Raw genomic sequence first — 20978 nt, forward strand, 5'->3', positions numbered from 1 at the left:
GTAAAATAGATACTTTGGAAAAGTCATTCCATTAGTTATAGTTTGATGATCTGATCTTAGTCTGCCTTCTCCCCCTTGACCTGTCCGTCATGGTTGAACCTGCCAGGGGTGTAGACCCCTGCCGGCCTAGCTCTTGGGATCATGAAAGGACACAAGCCCATCCACTACGGCAAGGTGTCAGGCCACGGATGGGCCCCCCTAAACCAACCACCCACCACCCCCTAAAACCCACCACACAGTTTAAAGAGTTAGAGAGAGAGAGAAAGAGAAAGAGAAAGTGTAAGAGAGATAGAGCGCGCGCGCACACACACACACACACGGTCACACACACACAGAGGGTCACACACACACACACACGCAGAGGGTCACACACACACACACACAGAGGGTCACACACACAGAGGGTCACACACACGGTCACACACACACAGAGGGTCACACACACACAGAGGGTCACACACACACAAATGGTCACTCACACACACACACACACACACACACACACACACACACACACACACACACACACACACACAGAGGGTCTCTCTCACACACACACACACACACACACACACACACACACACACACACACACAGAGGGTCTCTCACACACACACACACACACACACAGAGGGTCACACACACACACACACAGAGGGTCACACACACACACACACACACACAGAGGGTCACACACACACACACACACACACACAGAGGGTCACACACACACACACAGAGGGTCACACACACACACACACACACACACACAGAGGGTCACACACACACACACGGTCACACACAGAGGGTTGGTCACACAGACACTCACACACACAGACGGTCACACAGACACTCACACACACAGACGGTCACACAGACACTCACACACACAGACGGTCACACAGACACTCACACACACAGACGGTCACACAGACACTCACACACACAGACGGTCACACAGAGGGTCACACACACACACACACACACAGACACACACACACAGACACACACACACATAGACACACACACACACACCCCACCCCTCCCGCAACCGGAACGGAGACATTGAGGCAGACAGACATTTAGGCCGCAAAATTAATTCTCATGATTCATAAAACATTTCCAAACTACATTTAACATACAACAAGCTTTGCAAAATGTATTTCATCAATGCTCACTTTACAAAAACTTTAAAAAGTTACTTTAAAAAAGTTATTCACATTACTGGACAATAAAAGCAACACTAATAACAATCTCCAATAATTAAGAGAACCCACATACAACTATGAGCAATGTGATGAGTTGTGAAAAAGCAACAACTGCCCATTTCATTTAGAAATGTATCCATCATCTAATTGAAGCGCTTTACACGTTTAAACTCTTAAAAGAGCACACTATCCCTTCATGGTCGCTAAAGTATGTTGGCACCACTACAGAGTCCAAGTCATACTCTGTAGATTTGAGATACAAATGATCAATTAATGTCCCCCTCTCAGTTGTGGGGGATTTGACATATTGAACATAACCTCTTTCCATCATAAAATTGCAGAGACTTGAAGATTTCAATATGTCATCATTAAAGTCCCCCAACACTGCCACAGTGGCACAATGTGACTCAAGCCAATTCAATAATCTATCTAAATTATACTTAAAGAGAGACATGGGGTACGACGGTGGACGATAAACCACTGCAACTATAATTTTGTGCTCTGCAAAATAATTGGCTAAACATTCTAAACAAAAGTCTTGTACTGCGACTTCATAGTTAAGGTTTTCTTCACAGTACATGCCAACTCCACCATGTTGTTGGCCCAGTAAACGAGTCAGAGCCAGATGACCACTGCTCTGGTAGGATAAACTACGGGGACGACTGTGGAAGTTATATCCTTCAATGTGACTGGTTTGAAAAGATGAATCTACAGTTAACCATGTCTCTACCACAGCAATACAGTTAGGCCGCACTGATTGTCACTGTATCCTCGCATACTCTATTTAATACTTTGATATTATAATTTGACACAAACTCGTTTTTGGTGAAAATGTGCAACACATCAGGATCTTCGCCAGTTTCAAGACTTTGTAATAAAGCTCGATCGTCATCAAGCATGGGTGTTCCTCTTGAGCGCACTCTTAGCCGGTTTAGTAGCTCTGCAAAAGTTTTATCGCTTTGTCGTACAACTGTTGTTAACACCGCAATTCTGAATAAATCTGCAAAGAAATTCACGCCTACGTCTTCCTTGTACAGAGGATGACCCATGACTGGTGGCAATTGATAGAAATCCCCAACAACTATGATGGACACATTTCCAAATGGAGAAAAGTCACCTGATTGTTTCATTTGACGCAACCGACCGTGAATGTACGTAAATATCTTTTTGTCAACCATAGATATTTCATCAATTATTACTATTTGTAGATCAACGTATTTAGCGCGCAATGTATTGAGCTTTTCCTCCCCCAGCGGCGTGTAGGGGAGGGAAATACTTGTACCGATACTAAATGTTGAATGGATAGTAGCCGCATGTAAATTATATGCCGCTATCCCTGTCGGAGCCGTTAATAAAACGCTGACATTATCAGGACTATGGCATGTAGGAGCCAATAACCGAGACGCCTCATATTGAATCGCTCTAATCAGGTGACTTTTCCCAGTGCCTGCTCCACCCGTAATAAAAACGTGTAATGGGTCAGGGTTCTTGCCAGCAACTTTCTCTAAGCAAAATTGCCGTATTTTGTAAAAAATAGACAGCTGTTGCTCGTTCAGAGTTCTCACAAGTGAAAGACCCTCTTTACGACTCATGACATTTGCTTTCTCTACATGACCAATTTGCTGATTGCTCACGGCCAAGTCGGGAATGGGCTCTTGCTCATGCTCAGAGTTAACTCCCTGCATCTTCTCTCTGTTCTCCTCCTTTGACTCCAACCTCTCAACTTCCTGCTCTGGGCAGAGCAAGCCCCATGCATCCTCTAAGACGTCATCACCGTCCATCTGCTCCTGGACCTCCTCCAGGTCCTCAGTCGCAAGTTCAAAGCAACACCTATTTGAATCAACAATCGATTTAACGGTATGTAGGGACCCATCACTCAAACGAACTTCTCCGTTTTTATAAAATTCCTCAAACGTATCATACGGAGGCGGCTTAAGGTCAGCCTCAATGCGATATGGCAGGAATAACTGAAGGATACTTTGATGAAATAACTCTGTAACTTTAGTCTCAGAAAACCACACATAACGGAGGACAGCAGGCTTGGTCCGTGTTCTCTTAGTAATTGCACCCAAACCATTTTGTAACATAATTGGCTTTTTACATTTGTCAGATGGACAAAGTAAGCGATATTCGGATACCAATGTCGCAATGCACATGTCATTAAATGTCTCGTTATGTGGTCTACCCAAGTAACGATCAATAGTGTTTCTCATCCAAATATCATCCGGCCTTTCCTTATCTATTTCACTTATGGGTCTGCTCATGCGAACTATATTATTGCCTGTTGGAATGAATTCAACCTTGCGTGAAAACTCTTTAAGATGCATCCCTGGCATTACACGATAGACAGCTTCCTGCGCAGAGACATCTCGATTATGAAGATAAACGCTGCCTAATTTTTTAAATGCCTCTTTTGCACTAAGATTACCTTTGGAAGCTTCTTTTTGCGCACAACTTAAGAGCAAACCCATTTCTCTTTCTGACTTGGAAATATATGAAATAATGTACACAACACAAGCCCACGCATCTACAACAATCTGGATATCCATGTTGGCATTCCAGCAAATTAATAACTTCTCATTGTAGTTATTAATCCAGACTTCGTCGAGTTCCCTGGCCAAAACTATGTGTGTGTGTCCGCCTAAAACACTGTAGACTTGTTCAAAAGTGAACTGTGATAACCCCAAGGACGCAAACAAATCCTGAGCACTAAGAGACAGGTTATTTTCATCAAGAGTAGCCTTCTTAAGCGCAGTCATAATAACTTCAGCTTGTTCCCTTGTAACAAGTGGGACAGATTCAGGGTCCAGCTGTTTAATAAACGTACGCGTCAATATCGGGCGGGGAAAATTAAAACGGCACACCTTTTTACCTTTCCTACATGTTTTGGAGTGACGTTTGGAATGCTGCTGCACCGAAGTAACTTTTTCCAATACATTTGGGTCTGAGGGTCGTTTACACGTGACATATTGATCCACAAAGTTCAGGACCTCCTCGTCAGTGTTGACACCAAGTTTAGGGAAGTTCTCTACCCAAAAGAGGGCGTGGCAATGTGGGCTACCTCTCTGTTGGAATTCTACACGATAGAAATAATCTATGATTTTACCGATGGGCTGAGCTGGTGCCAAAATAACTTTACGCAAAAATCGGCGCCAACGGGAGTCAAACATGCGAGCCGCGGTTACAGGGTGACGACGCAAAAGGTCACATCTCTCAGCCCAGTCCAAATCTGCAACCCTCCGGGTACCACCTTCCTGCTTTAAGAGTGTTTTCAGTAGGCTTGGCCACCGCAGATCTGCAGAACTAAATGAACAAAACCACGTCGGAATACCGAGCTGACGAATGCTTGCAAACAATTTTTTTTGTGCCAATTGCCAGAAGGGCGGTGTTCCTCTTATAGCCGTCATAAATCGATAACCATTATCAAACTGTAGTAAATCTTGTAAAGTTCCTTCACCTGCAGCAGCATTATCAGAACCGGAATGTCCCTTCCGCAAAGCTATGGACACTTTTGACACAACCTGCTCAACTTCCAACATGTATAATGCCAAAAAGAGAAACTTTAAATTTTCTGCAAATCTGCCATCCACATGCATTAGTCGGTTAACAAAATATCGGCACAAGGTTAAACGTGTTTTCCGAGGGGTATGAAACGTATTGCGTCCAAAGGGAAACTCTTTTGGAAAGCATTTAGCTTCATTTTCTTTATCCTTTAACAAACTTACCGGGCTGTTACCCTCAGCCGGAGCTAAATTTAAAACACCTTCAAAATAGTGATCAAGAGCCTCCTGCCCTATATCAGCAGGCATGAAGAATGTGTCCTGGTACATGCAATGTCGCTGTCGATCATGGAGAAGCTCATCCATGTGATGTCTTTTGCCTCGTCAGCACAGAAAGGCCTGATTTTTTCATGCAGGTAGGTCTGCCTGTCAATGTTCAATCCAGGTGGGACCAGGACATGGAGATTGTCAACCGGAGGCAGAACAGCTGTAGTGCGTAGTAGCTGAAATTCCACTGGTTCTGCTTCACAGTGACTTTTCGCAAGCACCACACCTGGTCTCTTGGCATCAAAGCTGTAAGCAAATAACAGGACATTTAAGAAATGGCTAACTATTTCACATGAAACACTCATTAACTATTTTTTTTTTGTTTGAATATAAATACCTGAAGTGCTGATAGCTCTTGATCTTTGGAAGACGTCTGAAGAAGGGACTCAGATGCTTCTGCCAGTCGAAGTTCTTGACGAACACTCTGCCATCCGCCGTTCCAACAAGCTGTGGGATATTGAGGTGAGACTCAGGAGAGCTGTTTTCCACTACCTGATGACAAGGGCGACAATGTAAAAAAAATTAGAACAGAAGAAAAATATCTGCACTTAAGTTTTGCCAGGCTAATGTTTACACATTACAGTAGTCAAATAACATAAACTAACCTCAGCGATGTCTTCCAAAGTGTCAACCCTGGTCTTCATGTATGCTCGCTTGATAAGTCCAAAGCCACAATCAGGGGAGAATTTGGTGTGTCCAGCAATGGGGAAGTGGATGTCCATTGTGTGGTGAAGCTTGTGTCCAACACGCCAGGCAGCATACCACAACATGAAATTGTTTTTGTTTTGGCCACTGCAGTTGTCACAATGAAGATCCACGTATTTTTCTCCAACCCCGAAGTTGTTGAAGAAATGATGCATGTAGCTTATGACTTCATTGCTTCCCTTACTTGACGACATGCCTTCGTCAATCAGGAAATTGACCTGCTTCTGCATCCCTTCACAGGAGACACCAAAAAGGCCACATTTTCGTGGAGTCAGGAAATACATTGGCCCCGGCTGCAGAGGGTTTGAGGGAAAATGTATCTGTAGTTGACAGAGAGAGAGAAAGGAGATTAGATTAATACATATGACATTTGATTAAGACGTATATGTCTCTATAATTGCTATTCTGCATTTGCACTATTAGTAGTACCTGCTGTGCAAAGTCGAAGCTGTAATGCATCCTGATGTCTTTGCTTGCTGGCGGTGAGGGTCCGAAAGCACATTAGATTCTGTTGTCAGTCTGCAGGCAGCAATCAAAGTGTTGTAAAAAGTCCTCTCACTTTGCACAAGGGCAAGATGATGCACTTGCTTCTGGACAACTTCAGATTTTCTTTCATCTGGGACATTTGCACTTCGTATCAGCTGCTCGTTGTTGCTCTGACACTGCCAACAGAGATCTGTGCGTGGCCTGCAGCTTCTGATGTGTGGGAGAAGCTGTTTCCACAGTGATCTGAAGCTTGATTTACAAACTGCAGGCTCACCTAAAAAACAGATGTTGCTTATGGTTAATTATACTCTAATCATTAAAACATGAAAATCACCAAAATAATGTTTTACACTTACCAAGCTCCTTAGCAGACTTCACGTAGAGACGCCAAACTGAGGCCTTAGTCACATGGGTTGGGAGCAACTTCACATGCCAGTCCCTATGGCCAGGATGTCGACCAGGTAGCATTATGGAATGGACTTCTGCATAGTTTTTGATAAACTCTACAACGGTGTGGATGACTTCATGGCTGATGAACCTGAGTGAACGTGGCTGTGGCTGTGCACGCTTCTTCCTCAACCGTGGTGTTGCTCCATTTTCATCATAGTGTTTAATTATGTCAGTCAGGGTGTCTTTGCCAATTCTGAAAAGGGGGAAAAAAAGGATTAGGGTTGACAGTAATATGGGAATAACACGCTTCACGTGGCTAGCTAGCTTGTGATATCATGGCTCACCAGGTTTAGACCAAAACAGGCACTCACAACACAAACACGACCACAACAGCACACCAGAACATAACTTTCAAGCGTGTTTGTGATGCCATTTATTCTGCATTATTCACATTATGACGTTTACGTCGTATTTAAGACTTAAAACGCGGAGGAGCGGGACACGGCCGGGGCTAGCGGCGCTACGTGGCTAGCTAGCTTGTGATGGCTCAACAAAACAGGCACTCACAACACAAACATGACCACAACAGCACACTAAAACAGGCGTATTTAATATTAATCATTACTTACGCCATGAGGAACAGGAAAGTACTTCTGCAGACTTCCGTGCCTCCTATGAAAAAGCTTGTCCGGGCAAACTTGCGCTTCTTCTGGGGCTTTTTCGTGGACGTCGTCAGCTCAGAAGTTACGACAGAACGTCTGTTTGCTTCCATATGTCCGATAATCCTCATATCCTGCCACTCTCTTTCTGCTGCTAATGAGTCGCTCCGTAGCTTGTACATGAGTTCTGGAGTGAGTTTCCCGCTACACGATTTGCTTGAGAGTAGAGAATTTTCTTTTCTTCTTGAGTAACATTTGCAGTCAAAGTTACGGAGCGATAGCAGAAGGATCCATTTTTCAACTGATGTTACACATCGCGTGTTGCTCCCTGTGTTGCTGCTTATCAAGTAGCCATGCGGCTGGCGGCTCAGCCCATTGGCTGACTACAATAGCGCAGCTGTTCATATGGAAATGCGGTCACACCCCTCTGCACGTCCAGAGAGCGCCCGAAAACACCACATTTTAAACGGCTTTATTTATGCTTTTAATGCTGCAAATACTGTTATCTGATACATCGAATGGCTGGTCCATATCTTCAACTAGCACATTCTGCAAAAAAACGAAAATCACAAATTTGGGGGAAAAAAAGTAAAATGCTGTTTTTCTCAGTTTCACCGAGGCCGACATGGTCCGACAATTCCGGTGGCGAGTCACATATGCTGTTCAACGGTGTTCAAGCACGCAAGTTCGGGTGGAATGTCGTCCAATTGTAAATTATTGACTGAACTTTCAGCTGGCATTTCACCTTTACAGAGTTTGGAGTTACATGTGTAGCAGATCCATAAACTACCTCTGCAATCCAAGAGGGGGCATGGAGTTGGACACTTTTTGTCGCATGTATGTAAATAAGCCTCTGAGATACAGGCATCAGCTATAGCAGCACATTTAGGTTTAGCCATAAAGTCTTCCTTTTTACAAGGTAAGACCTGGTTCTTAAATAAGAGTTTTAAACACACACAACAAACATATTCTGGACCATCTTCAACTTCCTTTATGAATTGTTCCATGACAAAAGTGAAGTTTTCCAGTTTTTGTTTCAATTGTTTTTTACTTTTTGTGTATGCTTCTCAAATTTTATTTTTAAATTGCTCATTATGGCGGTATTTTTGTTCAACAAGTGCTTTAACTTTTTGTTTATGAAGGGGATTGGTCTTGTACTTTTGTTTACTGGCTGCTTTGACATTTTGTTTGTGTTGTACATTAGCTTTATATTTGTTAATGCTGGCAGCTTTAAGTTTGTTTTGATATTGTAAATTTGCTTTATATTTGTTAATGCTGGCAGCTTTAAGTTTGTTTTGATATTGTAAATTAGCTTTATATTTGTTAATGCTGGCAGCTTTAAGTTTGTTTTGATATTGTAAATTTGCTTTATATTTGTTAATGCTGGCAGCTTTAAGTTTGTTTTGATATTGTAAATTTGCTTTATATTTGTTAATGCTGGCAGCTTTAAGTTTGTTTTGAAATTGTAAATTTGCTTTATATTTGTTAATGCTGGCAGCTTTAAGTTTGTTTTGATATTGTAAATTTGCTTTATATTTGTTAATGCTGGCAGCTTTAAGTTTGTTTTGATATTGTAAATTAGCTTTAAATTTGTTAATGCTGGCAGCTTTAAGTTTGTTTTGAAATTGTAAATTTGCTTTATATTTGTTAATGCTGGCAGCTTTAAGTTTGTTTTGATATTGTAAATTAGCTTTATATTTGTTAATGCTGGCAGCTTTAAGTTTGTTTTGAAATTGTAAATTTGCTTTATATTTGTTAATGCTGGCAGCTTTAAGTTTGTTTTGATATTGTAAATTTGCTTTATATTTGTTAATGCTGGCAGCTTTAAGTTTGTTTTGATATTGTAAATTAGCTTTATATTTGTTAATGCTGGCAGCTTTAAGTTTGTTTTGAAATTGTAAATTTGCTTTATATTTGTTAATGCCAGCAGCTTTAAGTTTGTTTTGAAATTGTAAATTTGCTTTATATTTGTTAATGCTGGCAGCTTTAAGTTTGTTTTGAAATTGTAAATTTGCTTTATATTTGTTAATGCTGGCAGCTTTAAGTTTGTTTTGAAATTGTAAATTTGCTTTATATTTGTTAATGCCAGCAGCTTTAAGTTTGTTTTGAAATTGTAAATTTGCTTTATATTTGTTAATGCTGGCAGCTTTAAGTTTGTTTTGATATTGTAAATTTGCTTTATATTTGTTAATGCTGGCAGCTTTAAGTTTGTTTTGATATTGTAAATTTGCTTTATATTTGTTAATGCTGGCAGCTTTAAGTTTGTTTTGAAATTGTAAATTTGCTTTATATTTGTTAATGCTGGCAGCTTTAAGTTTGTTTTGATATTGTAAATTAGCTTTATATTTGTTAATGCCAGCAGCTTTAAGTTTGCATTGATATTGTGAATCAATGCTGTATTTATTTTTAAATGTTGCTTTAACTTTTTCTCGATAATGCATATTGGTTATATATTTATGCATAGTTGCAGTCTTTATTTGATTTCCATAGTCTATATTCACATTATATTTATGTTTCTTTGCAGCCTTTTTCCCTTCTCTATACTCTACATCAAGTTTGTATCGTACCAAACAACGTTGTTTAACTTGTTCCCGTTGTTGTATATATTTTTGCTTTACTGTCTGTTTGATCACATCATGATGTTTGTTGTATGTGTTTTTCTGACTCTTTTTCTTTTTCTTTAGCATGTACTTTGATAACGCAGTTTTTTTGATTGTACTTATGTCATCATTATCTGTTGGATTAACTTGTGATTGGGCATCTACATTTTTAGATCGAATATGGTAGCCTTTCAATGGTAATGCAGAGATTTGGCAGCATTCATAACAACCGTGAGTAATAGGTTGTTTGACGCAAGTTACAGTTTCATAATGATTATTAATATTTTCCAGGTAAATGCCTTTGGTTGACAAAGGCTCAGTAGTACAGCTGTATTTCAGCCGTTATATAAAGTATAGACATTTACGCCTAAATATTCCGCGGCGGCATGGATTTCAAGTTCTGTGGCCCATGTGCCAACCAGACGCATTTTTGTCGCACTGATATATTGTTCAACAGACAAGTGGCCTTCGCGCAAAAGGGTTTTGTATTTTTGAGCGTCATTTTGGAGCTGTTTAACAATCGCAAGTCTAATTTTCCGATGATATTTTTGCGTGCCACTAATTGCCTGCGAAACAGCGCGAAAGAAACAATTACCATCCGCAACAATTTTGTCTTTTTGACACGGCGTTCCCAGTGGCCCTATAGTTTCAGGATCTGCTACACCAAACTTCAGAAACTCTGCCTTTAGGAGTTTGCACAAATCTTTGCAAACACCTTCACTAATAGGATTGAAGAACAGGGCTTTGTCTTGAACACCAGTGCACAGCACATCGAAATCACCGTCTGTGTCTTTCGTAGTTTTAAATGCATCTTGGGGTACAGAAGAAACTTCTGCAGACTTTTTACGCTTTAAACCCTGGCTGGTGGTTGGGGTTACAGAAGGAGAAACTTCTGAAGGCTTTCTGCGCTTTAAACCCCTACGGCTGGTGGTTGAGGTTACAGAAGAAGCATCTTCTGCGGGCTCTTCACCCTTTAAATCCATCAGACTAGCGATTGGGGGAACAGATGGAGCAACGTCTGCTGGCTCTTTGGTTGTGGTTACAGAGGTAGAAACTTCTGCAGGCTCTCTGCGCTTTAAACCACTCAGACTATTTGGACTTGCAGACTTACGCTTTGGACGCTTTACGCTTCAAACCCCTCCAACTGGTGGTTGGGGTAACAGAAGGAGTAACTTCTGCGCGCACTCTGCTCTTTGAACCCCTCACACTAGTGGATGGGGTAACAGAAGGAGTAACTTCTGCGGGCTCCCTCTCTGAACCCCTCACACTAGTGACAGAAGGAGTAACTTCTGCGGGCGCTCCGCTCTTTAAACCCTTCACACTAGTGGATGGGGTAACAGAAGGAGTAACATCTGCGGGCGCTCTGCTATGTAAACCCCTCGCACTAGTAGATGGGGTAACAGAAGGAGTAACTCCTGGGGGGGCTCTGCTCTTTGAACCCCTCACACTAGTGGATGGGGTAACTGAAGGAGTAACTCCTGGGGGAGCTCTGCTCTTTAAACCCCTCACACCATCGGCAACAACAACATTAACGCCAGTAATCTCAAATGGTTTTGAAACGTCTTCATAACCGCCAGCCAAAGCACTAAAATGACTGGACACAGCATCAATGCTTTTAAAATACACAATCATACTACTACTACACTACACTACTCTTACCATCATAGTGTACCAAACCATCAGCACCGCGCGAATGTGAGTCAACCACTGCATATCGACCAATTTGTTTAATAACTGCGCAAGTGGTACCATCGCAAACACCTGTTCTAAACCACAATCTAAGGTCACGCACAAGCCCATATCAATCATGTCGCTCTTTTCAACGTTTACATCTCCGGCAAGTGAATCACTGAAAGCAAATCTGAAACAACGGCCATCTACAACCCACTCAGTTGGCAACTCCGAAACAAGTAGCAAGCCTTTAGTAAATCCACCTAGACGACGCTTCTTGTACAGTTCATCCCCGAGTTTCAAAACCCTGTCTAAATGCCTCTGTTCCCATGAAAACACACTGGACACTGTGTGCTTGGCTAAAGCCACCAGTGAAATCGCCATACACTGTAGACCGGCAAAAAGGAACCTGCGATCATTCTGATTAAGGCTACCCCTAACCGCAGAAGGTAAAACATCAAGCTGGGACTTAGCTTTGTTGTCAGCTGGTGGGATGCTGTGTAGGGAAGGCTGACTGGTCACAGGAGGGCTGAGGCAAGGAGAAGGTTGTCTGCCGTATGTGGTCTTGGGAGGGCGGTGTGGAGAAGGCTGGGTTACTGGTGGGGGGCTGGTCTTCTTGAGAAGGACAACAACATTAGCGTCTTCAAATTACACAGATTGTCTATTCAGTCTTACTGCAATACAAAAGGTTTTGTTTCTGCTGCCGTAATATTTAAATAAATTAAACAATTAAGTTTGGACTTAAGTTGCAAAATCGACAAATTTGAATGACTATGGACCAAATGGGACTCATATCATGAATAATATGAGGCGAAAAGGTCTTTAGTCATCTTTTATTTTTGATTTCATATCTTATTTATTTCAGGGACAGTGCATACTAATAAAAATATGCCAGAATTAGCCAACATTCTATTTTTCATATGTAATCAGCCTAAAAACAGGGAATAAAGAAATACAATAAAGCAATGACTTTCTGTTTGAGCAAAACAGGACCAAAGTTATAAAATAAAAACAAAAAAATAAAAAGTATAATTAAGAATACACTAGCAATTAAGTATAAATAAACCATATTAACTCACCTGGTCTGTCAACATCCCTGGGGTCTCCTCCACATCTCCCACCTGTAGCCACAAACAACAAAAATGTATTACATTACATTCTGTACAAACTTCATTAAAAAACAAGAATAAAAAACAAACCTTGTCCTCCAGCAAAGTGTCCATCAAGACCACACTAGTGGGGGACGTCCCTGGTGTCACGTCTTCCACAACTGCCACCGCCTAGAAACAATTTAACATTATGAATAGGTAACAAACCATAAAACATTATGAAGCTCTTTAAACCCACACAAACCTGGTCCTCCTCCATCTCTGATGAGGAGCTGGCAGGTGAGCCGGGTCTCACCTCCAGAGCAGGTGCTGCCTCAGTCTGTGTAAAGAAAAGTTGCTTTTAGTCAACGTGTTTTCTAATCATTAACAGGGCAAATTAGGGATGTGCAATATTGGAAGAATCTAATTGCGACATTTTGGATAAGAATTTAGTTAGATTCACGATTTGTTTCATTTAAGTTTCAACAATAGGATTGGGTTAATAGTTCACACTTAAACTTAAAGACTGAAATACGCTGATGAGCTGATAATCTATTAGACTCACACATCTAAACCATGTTTGGCAGTTTTTAAAGGCAGAATAATACAAATACCAAAAACTGTAGTCTTTGAGAGTTGCTAATTAGGTCCATTTAAATTGTGATTACAATTAGATTGAGGTTAATTTGGAATCGCTAAAACAGTCTAAATGAGAACGGAATCAGGACTTGAGCCGTGCAGAGACTGGAAAAAAGCAGCACTAAAGCAGTTTTATACAAATACTAAACAACGTCTAAACCAGAACTAAAGTAAGTCAAAAGCTGAACTGAAGCAGGACTAAAAAACAGTTCTATACCAATACTTAAAGAAAGTTTGAAGCAGAATTAAATCACAACTAAAGCCTATAGCTGGTTTAAAGTAAGGCTACAAAAGGACTAAGCAGGACTACACGGCATGGGGAAAATATGCAAGTCCAAATTTTCTGACAAGAATTACAATTAGATTTATGATAAATCTAATCTATGTTTTAACAATAACATTCTGTTAAAAGTTTACATTTAAGTCTAGAATGTAAAGTCTGAGTGTAAAATCTCACCTGCCGCTGGGAGCAACGTCGCTTTGAGGCAGCAGGTTTGAATGTCTCTCGCGCGACATCCTCCTCCATCCCAGATGTGGAGGTGACTGGTGTTTGGCCTTTCACCACGTCTGCATAGGAGGGGCTGGCAGGTGAGCGACCTCTCACCTCCAAAACCGCCTACAGAATCACACACACGCATAATGAGTGAGTGGCATTTTTTGACATGTAAATATGAGCACATTGACACCGACCTGGCCCCCCTCTGATGCGGATGAGGTGCTGGAAGGTGAGCGGGGTCTCACTCCCAGAGGGGGAAAGGAGCGTGGACGTGAGCGGCGGTCCCTCACTTCCACAACAGGCTACAAAACAAAAAAAGAAGTGAGTTATTACAAGTGTCAGACATTAAATACATGCGTTCATGCCACACCCACCGTCTGCTCCTCTGTCCCCGATGTAATGGGAGGTGAGCAGGAGGGGCTCACCTCCTCAGCCATTGCCTCGACCGCTCCCCTGGGCTGGCACTTCCGGGCAACAGCTTTACGAGGTCTCGCGTGAGGCGTCTTTTTAAAAAGGAAAAAGGTAACTTCTTTAAACATTTGCTACATCAAAGCATAACATTATTTTACACAACTCATGAGGAATTACCTTCTTTCCCTTTGGAAAGCTGCGACTTGACTTCACAAAGCCAAGGCGAGATGGAACAATCTTGTTCATCTCCATCAAGATAGCGGGGTTGAACACTGTGGGCGAGAGGGGGATGGAGAAGACGGTCTCCACCTGTGGACATTAAGCAAATGTTTTAGCCCACCATATTAACACCAAGATAGCCACTCACATAAAGTCCTTATCCAAACTCACCTCCTTTTGAACCAGCCGAGCCCGGGGTCCCACAGGAGAGGTCTGCAGGGCCCTTGACCGGTTCTTCTGTAACAGACAGAAAATCAAACAGTATTCAGAGATGTCTGTTAATGATTTTTTTTATTCATCATCAGGAAGAAGTGAATCAGTCCCTCCACTCACAATCAAAGCTCTATACATACAATACAATACAATACAGGTAACATTGCACAAAGTGTCAAAATGTATTGTTAGCTGACCAAAACAAACACACGTTGTCCAAGTGGCAGAGCAGTGACGTGTTGTGACTGACTGTTTTGCAACTGTGCAGTTTCCTTAGTGACCAGTGGTGTGTGACCTGGAACTTGTACAGTAATGCCTGTACAAGCTCCTCTTTAATGTTTTTTTGTTTTGTTTGTTATCAGCGCGAGATAGGTTAAAAGACACACACACCTTTCTGCGCCGTTCAACCAGTGTAAAGTCATCAGGGGGTGGAAGTGGCACAGGAATGGGATCGGTGGGAGCAGGTGACTCCAGTTGTATGTAGCAGGCCTGCCACAACAACTTCACGAAGATCACCATCCCATGATTGTCACTCAGATGAATCTGAGAGAGAAATAAACAATAAGCAAACATTCATTACAAATAAACAGAGCTAAGGTTAGACTTTAGGTTGGATCAGAGAACTCCAGCTGGTCTTTGAAAAGGAAACACCAGAGTTTGTACTTGCAAAATGTAAGACAGGCTTCTCGTTTAATTTTAAGATATGCTGAGGAACTAAAGTACAGCCAATGGATTGATAAAGCAGCCACAAAGCTGTGCAAAGAGTCAGAGATAAAATGACTACTCACGCCATCCTTGCTCCACAGCTCTCGGCGATTCATTGGGAAGTGCTCAGTCACCGGGAAGTAGTGGGTTTCTTTGAAAACAAACATGTAATCACATTAGATTTCTGTGTTAAATATATTATTGGTATATAATAAAAGTGTGTGCAGATTCACACGTCTGCACCAAAGCTGCAGGTATGAAAATGAGATTATACTGTGAACATACCCAAGTCCACTGCAACACTTTGAAACTTTTCCCTCAGAAGTGTTTGGGGCTCCACAAACTGAGCGATACGAGTCGGGAAGTCCATGACCACAACCTGTGTCAGACATGAACATGTTAACATCCGGTGAAGTGAAATCAAATGTATAAATTGAAATATTATAATAAAGAAAACTTCTTACCTTCTTAAACCGTGCACAGAGGTAGCTAAGGAGATGGGCAAACGCCTTGCCAGCCTCGGTGACGGTGCCAAAGGCTCCCAAGTCATTGCACGGAGCGAGGAGACACACCAGATCAGGCTCTGTTAAATGAAGTTTGAAGTCAGTATAGTTAAGCAGACAAGCTAAACTAACTTCAGCTAACTCTTCACCTATGCGCAGTTTGGTCTTCTGCAGCTGATCATAGAGATCCTGAGATGAACCTCCAGGTGTCGAACTGAAGCCAAAGTAAAGATATCCCTTTGGCATCCCAACGAACCCATCCACGATGGCACGCAAATGGGAGTGGCCGATCACGAACACAAACTAGAAAACATATGTACAATTTAAAAACTACATTCCACGGCCACTGTAGACCCCTAAATATTAGAGTCACAAGCACAAGAGTCAAGGGTGCAAGCAAACCTCGAAATAATGGGCCGGACACGGTCAATGACCGGCGCAAAAATCAGTTTTGACCGACTCCAAAATCAAGGCTCCGGACATACTGACTGACGCAAATTTTTCCCTGTAATATATATTTTTAATAGGCAAAAACAGCGCGGTGAACATGCCCAAAGCGATTCCTATGCACAAACTCGGGCGCGCTATACTACAGTCCACGATTATTGCTGTAGTTATACAGCGGCAGAAGCTGTGGAGCGCATGCAGAGCATGAGAGCATGTGGTCGCGCGCAGAGCATGTGTGTGCGTGGAGAAAATCATGGCAGATAAACACCACGCTGCCGCTTTCAAACATAAACAAAAAACTGTGGCTGCAAGGACACTCAAGACTATCACTGTCAATAAATGGATTCATGACGATCTTGCTAAGTTTTGTGCCCGTGACTGGCTAGAGTATGATGAGAACAAAGGTGTTGTCATCGCTCTAAAGTGCAAAGTCTGCCGTGAGTTCTGTAGAGAGACCCACAGTTTTGACTGAATTATTACAGTTTGGTAAATACTTCACATAAACAAAAATCTGGTGTCACATGGGAAAAAAATAAGAGGAAAACTCCAGCATTAAGTCACGATCTGGAGCCACGTCAAAAGACATGATGTGTTAGGTAAAATTGGCAACTCTAAATTGGCCGTGTTGAAAATTAGCATATTCTGCTATAACACTTAAAACATTGCATCTGGTTCATCCAATGTAAATGCTTTGTCCATATTAAATAAATAAATAAATAAATAAAAATCCCTGTCAAATGAGTAATATCTTGTTTCAAAAATCCATGCTCACCTTCTTTTCGGGACACACTTTGGGTTGGATTAACTTGTAGAAATGGTTGGTAACCTTAGACTTTGGCCAGTTCTGTTTCCATGGAGAATGGCGGTGACCAGTACCAGCTGAAGGGAACAATCATCAGCCAAACTTGTACAGAAATGTCAAAGTGCAGAGACTAACTTACCAAAGACAGGCTTGGGTTTGGAGGGGCTGCGAGGAGGAGGCACGCGAGGGGGGAGCACGATCTGAATCTGAGAGAGCACTTCTGCTGCTCTCAGCTGCTCCGCCCGGTGCTCCTTAGCAGCCAAAGAGCGCTTGACACCCTTATGGCGAGGCATCTGAGACATAATGTGGAGGAATAAGGACAAATATTGAAAATAATCAACATTAAAGGCCCAAATGTGCAAACGAGAAGAACCTGAGGAAGAGACTAAACCAGACCCGACAGACCTGACAGACATGACAGAGTGCGCGTGCGCGCAGAGCACGTGTGCGCGCAGAGAGCATGTGTGCGCGGAGAGCGGATAAATGATAACGAGACATGTTAATAAAAGTAAATTTTTCATTCATGATGTTATTCTGTTTTCCTTTCCTTGTGACCGATTCAGAATTAGCTATGACAGGTACCAAATGATCAGTACCTGTCATGTTGACAGGGACGTAAAAATAATTATTTCAAGGCTTGCAGACCCGAGTCTAGGTCTGAGTCCAGGTCTAGACCCGAGTCTCAGTCAGAGCGCGGCCCCGGGCGAGCGCCTTTATATCGCAAATACACATTTTAAACCTGTTTACCACATTTTCTTAAGCGCGTTTTGCCGTGACTGGGTGGGTGGAGGAGGGCGCACACTGCTTCTGTTCTGTCCGTCTAAAACACGCTAAATCTACTCCCCCTTCCTCTCCTCCCGGGGTGCGTTTTAGGCAAACCCAGAAGAAAACATATTTTGAAATTTAAATTATAATTGTATTTATATTCTGTCCGCCTGTGCAATATATTTCATTTAAAAATCTGTAAACCAAGTAATAAAATAACTGCGGCCTTAGTTTGAGACACGCACGCACACACGCACACACTGCCAAAACTGAACCAGGTCTAAACCAGGACTTGGACTTCGACTTGAAAACTTGAATCGGGACTAAAACAGGGACTAAATCTGGGCTTGTTTGAACACATACACTGGCAAATTCAACATTTAAGCACAAAATTAACTCAGCTTTGTATTAAAAAAAAACTTACCTTCGAGTAGAAGACCGCACGGTGAGACACTTTTCTTCGAGGAAGGAAAGAACCGAAAATATGAGCTTATTGGCCAAATAGATGCTTACAGTCGGACGAAAGTAGATCCAAAAGTCCAAATATGGAATAATACTGTGAAGAAATGAAACTCAGTCCAGCCAGAAACAGGAGAGAGTGAGACAGGAGCAGGCGCGCGCTTCAGAAGAGGGCAGAGTCATCGTTTGAACATTTAGACCAATCAGTTTGAAAGATGCATTTGGTTGGACCAATCAGAGCACAGAGACATAATGTGTTAAGAAAACCTAGAAAATCATTGAAAACATAGAGTTCTCATGAAAAGTGAACATGCAGCCGCCATTTTGGAAATGCTGTCCCCTTGTTGGCTGTAACAGATCAAGTGTTATTGTGCACAACTGTATGTAAAATTAATATATATTTTCTTCAAATTACAGGAAGTACTGCTGAGACCTAACACAAAACTGACAGTGTAAAGAATAATTTGGCAAAATATATGTTTGTAAGTAATATTTATTGTCAAATCATTGCTGCTGTGTAAATTATAGAGTTTGTCTCCCTGCTTGGAATATAAGTGACAGTGGTGGATCCAGGGGGGGTGCGCGGGGTGACCCTGTTTTTAAGATAGAAATGTATTTATTTTTTCTGCGTGAAACCCATGCAATATTACTTTATTATATATATATATATATATATATATATATATATATATATATATATATATATTACAGTAAAAAACTACAAATCCCTACGTCTGTGAATGTGACATCCGGTCACGTGTTTACGTTTATAACACATTACGCGCACGCAGCGCCACTACAGCCAATCACAGTTTGCCGCGGCCGGTACGAAAAAATGGCATGAAGTTTGGCTTAACAGGTAGAGTAGTGGGTTAGAATACAGTAGACCCAGTAGACAGTTATCACCTGCAGTGATTTCACTTTAAAATGGTCAAATCATTTATCAGTCATAACGTAAGAGACTGTTAGAGTACACTCCAAGCATGGGGACATTTTACAAAGTCTGGCTAGCTCAGGCGGTAGAGCATCTTGAGTTCAGGACTCGGAAGAGTGCAAAGGGTTTTTCATATTGGTTTTGTCACTGTTTGTTTTAAATCAGAACACCAAGATTTACAACAATTATGTTGTTATCCAAATTTTTATTCCCAGAGTTAAAGTCCCGTAAATATACTGTCACAAATGGGACAAACGGAAAATCTCTGAAATGTTCACATTTACGCTTCACACTTAAAGGCACAATGGACGATTTTTTCGGTGATTTGAGAACGCAGGTGGAAGTGCACATGCGCACTCCCCCGTGTGGACTGATACAACACACACGTGCGTTTGTTTATTAGCGCAACGGAGCGCATCATCTCTCTCATCTCCAATAGATTTCCGTCTTATGAGTCAGCTCGAACTGTCTTTCTCCGTCTTCATAGAGGGAACTATATTATGATAGATCCATGCGCTTAGACACAGGGAAACGTGCTGCTCATGGGGACAAGCCACACGTGGCTGCAGGTGAGCGGTAGGTGAGTTTTATGATTGATACGTGGCAGGACTAATCGGCATCCACGCCACAAGGAAATAAGACTCAGATTTAGGCCAAGAAAATGGTCCATTCAACCTTTAAACAAACTCCTCCGTGGGCAATAGCCCGATCAAGCTTAACTTTGGGAAGTATCACACAAGCGGGGCATTAAAATGAATCCATATTTTTATTGTAAAGGCCCGTACAGACCGCGGCGGTCGAAGCGTCCAGTTTACATTCAAAGTCTATGTAAACGAGCGTCGAGCACGTACTGCTTTTCCCGCGGTGCGATTTCTTAGTTTTTGCGGCGCGATTGGTGCGTTTTCGTACGCTCTCGACGCTTTGAGCGCGCCTATAAAAGCCCAAAGCGGCTGGCGTGACTTGTTCAGATTTGTTCAGGTTTCTGCAGCAGATGCATCGCAGCAGCCAATCAGAGCTGATGTGATACGCACGACCCGGAAAAAGATCCAAAACAAACCCCGCAAGATAAAAAAAAATTCTTTAAACGCAGCTCTTGGAGCAAATAATTATATTGACTAAACTCTGTTCAGCTCTGAAGTCTCCGGGTCCCAGACGGGCCCCGGAGCCCATCGCCTCAGCGTTTGGACTAAAGTTAAAAAAATAATTTCTGCGTCGGGCGCGATTCGGCCGCCGCGGTCTGTACGACCCTTAAGTGTTACGGTCTCTGTGTGGCGGAGCTTTAAATTTCACCCACAATTGTGTTCATTTACACTGGTTAAGCAGGCTTAGACAATGAGGGCGTGTTAGCGCCATCTCTGTAAAATGCAGAGAGCAGAGTCGGAAGGCCGGCGGCCCGCGAGGGCCGTTGGATGCCGCTTGCGGCTTTAATTTTTCTTGTTCTTCTTCAGCGCTTTGAGCTCTAATTTGACCCCCTGAACATGCTCAAAAACTCACCAAATTTTGCCCAAAAATCAGAATCGGCGAAAAATTTGATTTTTTCTGGGCCATTTTTTTTTCGTTAAAAAATGGCGCGACAGCGCCACCGACAAAAGTCAAAATACATTGCGCCTATGGGAGACGCCCCGAGGTCAACTTTGTCGTAGAGCTACGAAATTCGGGACACGCATTCCTCTCTTGAGGACAAAAAAGATATTATTGTGGCCACACCCCCAAACTTACCCTATGCCCGCCATCTTCCTTTGAAAATAAAA

General features: G+C 42.1%; 1 protein-coding gene across 1 annotated transcript; it reads right to left on the minus strand.

The window, feature by feature from the left end:
* Positions 1–1271: 1271 nt before the first annotated feature.
* On the minus strand, positions 1272–3576 carry LOC140384251 (uncharacterized). The gene is made up of 3 exons (XM_072466020.1): positions 3548–3576; positions 2794–3038; positions 1272–1961 (listed from the first exon to the last, which is right to left on the minus strand). The coding sequence occupies exons 1-3, from the start codon at positions 3574–3576 to the stop codon at positions 1366–1368; spliced, it is 870 nt and encodes a 289-aa protein (XP_072322121.1). The 3' UTR covers positions 1272–1365.
* Between the last annotated feature and the right edge of the window lie 17402 nt (positions 3577–20978).

The sequence above is a fragment of the Eucyclogobius newberryi genome, unplaced genomic scaffold, assembly GCF_026437365.1.
Source record: "Eucyclogobius newberryi isolate DKJ021-1_F unplaced genomic scaffold, fEucNew1.0.hap1 SCAF_105, whole genome shotgun sequence".
Taxonomy (NCBI): domain Eukaryota; kingdom Metazoa; phylum Chordata; class Actinopteri; order Gobiiformes; family Gobiidae; genus Eucyclogobius; species Eucyclogobius newberryi.

Bases quoted from the DNA above. Each gene is read 5' to 3' on its own strand.
- LOC140384251 (XM_072466020.1), bottom strand. From the start codon at position 3,576: ATGTCTCTGCGCAGGAAGCTGTCTATCGT. The intron at 3,039-3,547 runs GTAATGCCAGGG...TGATTCAAATAG, and splicing joins CGCAGGAAGCTGTCTATCGT to GTGTTGCTTTGAACTTGCGA. The intron at 1,962-2,793 runs GTAAAGAGGGTC...AGTGACAATCAG, and splicing joins GAAAGCAAATGTCATGAGTC to TGCGGCCTAACTGTATTGCT.